We start from the raw sequence: 2,780 nt of genomic DNA, 5'->3' as shown, positions 1-2,780 counted from the left end.
GCGGTCGCGTGAGCACTACCGGTGCGGGTGGTGGAGGCCTGCTGTTAGCGCTGGGCTGAGAGATGGCGGCCGACAAGGAGGAATCAGTGAATAGTGGCATCATGATCTTGGCCGTTGGATGAAGATCTGATCACCCAAAAAAGTGACTTACACCAGGAAAAAATCAGTACGACATACACATTGGCAGTTTTTCTTTTTTTGCTGGTGAAAGCAGATCGCACGATCGAAACAGGCAGAGGGGAGAGAGGGAGACTGATTTCGTGCCTCGACCAAGGGCGTCAGCGGCGGTGTCCTATCGACCATGGGGCTTCCGGCGCTAGAGCGGATCATCTCTATGCAGCCGGAGCAACACCGCCGGCAAACGCGAGCCCGTGGTAAGTCGTCGCGGCGTCACCACCTCTCTCTCTCTCTCTCTCTCTCTCTCTCTCTCTCTCTCTCTCTCTCTCTCCTATCCAGCGCGTGGAAGCGGACGCACGAAATAAGCGACGCGCGGTGCCGTTTTGCTAGCGCGCGCGTTTTTTGCGTGTCTGTTAGAGCGCCCATTCCGGCTGCGCGCGCTTAAAAAAAAAGCGATTTTTCCAGCGCGCTGCTAAAATCCGGCGCATGTTGGATATGCTCTAGCCCCGGCCCCGCGCACTATATATAACCCACCCACGCCGAGTTCATCTCAGCCAGGCAACACAAGCATTCGACCAAGCCATCGATCCACCTCCTCGATCTGCATTTGGCATCGGTAGTCGACTTGCATTGCTCGATCGCGTTGGCGTCTAGCTCGAGCAACCTCAGGTTAGCAAGCTAGGTTGAGAAACCTTGAAGTACTCGTACGCGCGCGTGATCACACTCTTTCACTACGTATTTAAGTGTGTGATCACGTCGTCGCCGTCGACATGGTTGGAAGCAGTCCCATGCAGGCGGTGCTGGTGGCGCCGGGGGTGAAGGACAAGCAAGTACTCCCTTACAAGCGGGACGCGCTCATGGAGAAGCACGCCGCCGTCAGCCTCATGCGCTCCATCGCCGGCTCGGGCGTGCGCAGCGCCTTCTACGTCCTCGACCTCGCCAGGGTCGTCGACCTGTACATGCGCTGGCGCCGCGCACTCCCGGACGTGCGGGCGTACTACGCCGTCAAGTGCAATCCGGAGCCGGCGCTGCTCGGCGCGCTGGCCGCCCTCGGCGCCGGGTTCGACTGCGCCAGCCGCAGGGAGATCGAGGCCGTGCTCGCACTCGGCGTGGAGCAGGGCAGCATCGTGTACGCCAACCCGTGCAAGCCCGAGGAGCACATCGAGTACGCGGCGCAGGTGGGCGTCAACCTCACCACGTACGACTCCGAGGAGGAGGTGGCCAAGGTGAAGCGCTGCCATCCCGGCTGCGAGCTCATCCTCCGCATCAAGGGCCCCGACAACGGCGACGCCAAGGTCGACCTCGGCACTAAATACGGCGCGCACGCCGACGAGGTGGTGCCGTTGCTCCGCGCCGCGCAGCGCGCGGGCCTCGGCGTGGCCGGCGTGTCCTTCCACATCGGCAGCGGAGGGACCCGCACCGACGTGTACCGCGGGGCCATCGAGGCCGCGCGCGCGGCGTTCGACGCGGCCGCCGCGCTCGGCATGCCGGCAATGCGCGTGCTCGACGTCGGCGGCGGCTTCATGGCAGGAGGCACCACTTTCGAAGAGGCGGCGGCGGTCATCCGCGACGCGCTGGCGGAGCACTTCGGCGACCTCCCGTGCGTGGAGGTCATCGGCGAGCCGGGACGGTACTTTGCTGAGACGGCCTTCACGCTGGCGGCGCGGGTCATCGGCAAGCGCACGCGCGGCGAGGTGCGGGAGTACTGGATCGACGATGGACTCTACGGCTCCCTCAACTGCGTCCTCATGGACGACTACGTGCCGCGCCCAAGACCGCTCGCCGCCCCAAGCACCGGCGAGGAGACGTACACTTCAACGGTGTTCGGACCGACGGGCGACTCACTTGACACCGTCGTGACAGGGTACCGGCTACCGGAGATGAGCGTGGGGGACTGGCTCGTGTTCGACGACATGGGCGCCTACTCGATCGGCTCCGGCTCTCATTTCAACGGCTTCTCCATGTCCGACCTTACAATATTCTTAGCCTACTCTAGCTAGGTCAGAAACAACTAAAATATGGACAACGTGCCACACATGTTTTCTTTTTTTTGGCGAATGAACGTGCCATACATGTTGTTAATAAGTTTCATGTATTTTTGTAATTTTTATTCGTATAAACGGAGTTGCTTGTAATTAAGCTCATGTCTCCTCCAAGCTTTAAGGGCTCACGTTTGTTTGACAGCCGACGGATTATGGATAATATATAATATATAACTTTGGATAAAGGAGGAAATGGCATGATCTGAATAAACTAACAAACACGGACCAAGCTCAGTGTCATATACAAATCCATATAGCCTTGAATTATTAAGGTGAAAATGACATAGTCTAAATAAACGAACTAATTGTTCACAAATCTGACTAAGAGATAATAAGTAGAGTATATTTCTCTTTTCCCTCACATTCATCCGGTGCAAGCCCATTGAAAGTTAAATTAAAGATAAAAAGAAACCGTCAACTTGTACATTATTAACCACCGACCAATCTCATTGTCAATAATACAAAGATCCACCCTCTCACAACATGGCAAGTTGGCAACTGCACATAATATGTAACTTTGAATAATTAAATTGGAAATGGCATGATTAGGATAAAACTAGCACCTAAGACCTGGAGCAATCTTATGGTCAATAGCCCGTACATAAAACCAGCTAAGAACAT

The 2,780-nt window shown here is 56.3% G+C and overlaps 1 protein-coding gene across 1 annotated transcript; it reads left to right on the top strand.

The window, feature by feature from the left end:
• Positions 1–710: 710 nt before the first annotated feature.
• Positions 711–2,117, top strand: LOC119305893 (ornithine decarboxylase-like). Its single transcript, XM_037582291.1, has one exon. It carries the CDS (start codon positions 888–890, stop codon positions 2,115–2,117), a length of 1,230 nt encoding a protein of 409 aa, XP_037438188.1. The 5' UTR covers positions 711–887.
• The last annotated feature ends 663 nt before the right edge of the window (positions 2,118–2,780 follow it).

This window comes from Triticum dicoccoides, chromosome 5B, assembly GCF_002162155.2.
Source record: "Triticum dicoccoides isolate Atlit2015 ecotype Zavitan chromosome 5B, WEW_v2.0, whole genome shotgun sequence".
In the NCBI taxonomy this organism is placed as follows: Eukaryota; Viridiplantae; Streptophyta; class Magnoliopsida; order Poales; family Poaceae; genus Triticum; species Triticum dicoccoides.
Note: the sequence above shows the minus strand (reverse complement) of the source record. Positions and strands in the feature narration are given on the sequence as shown.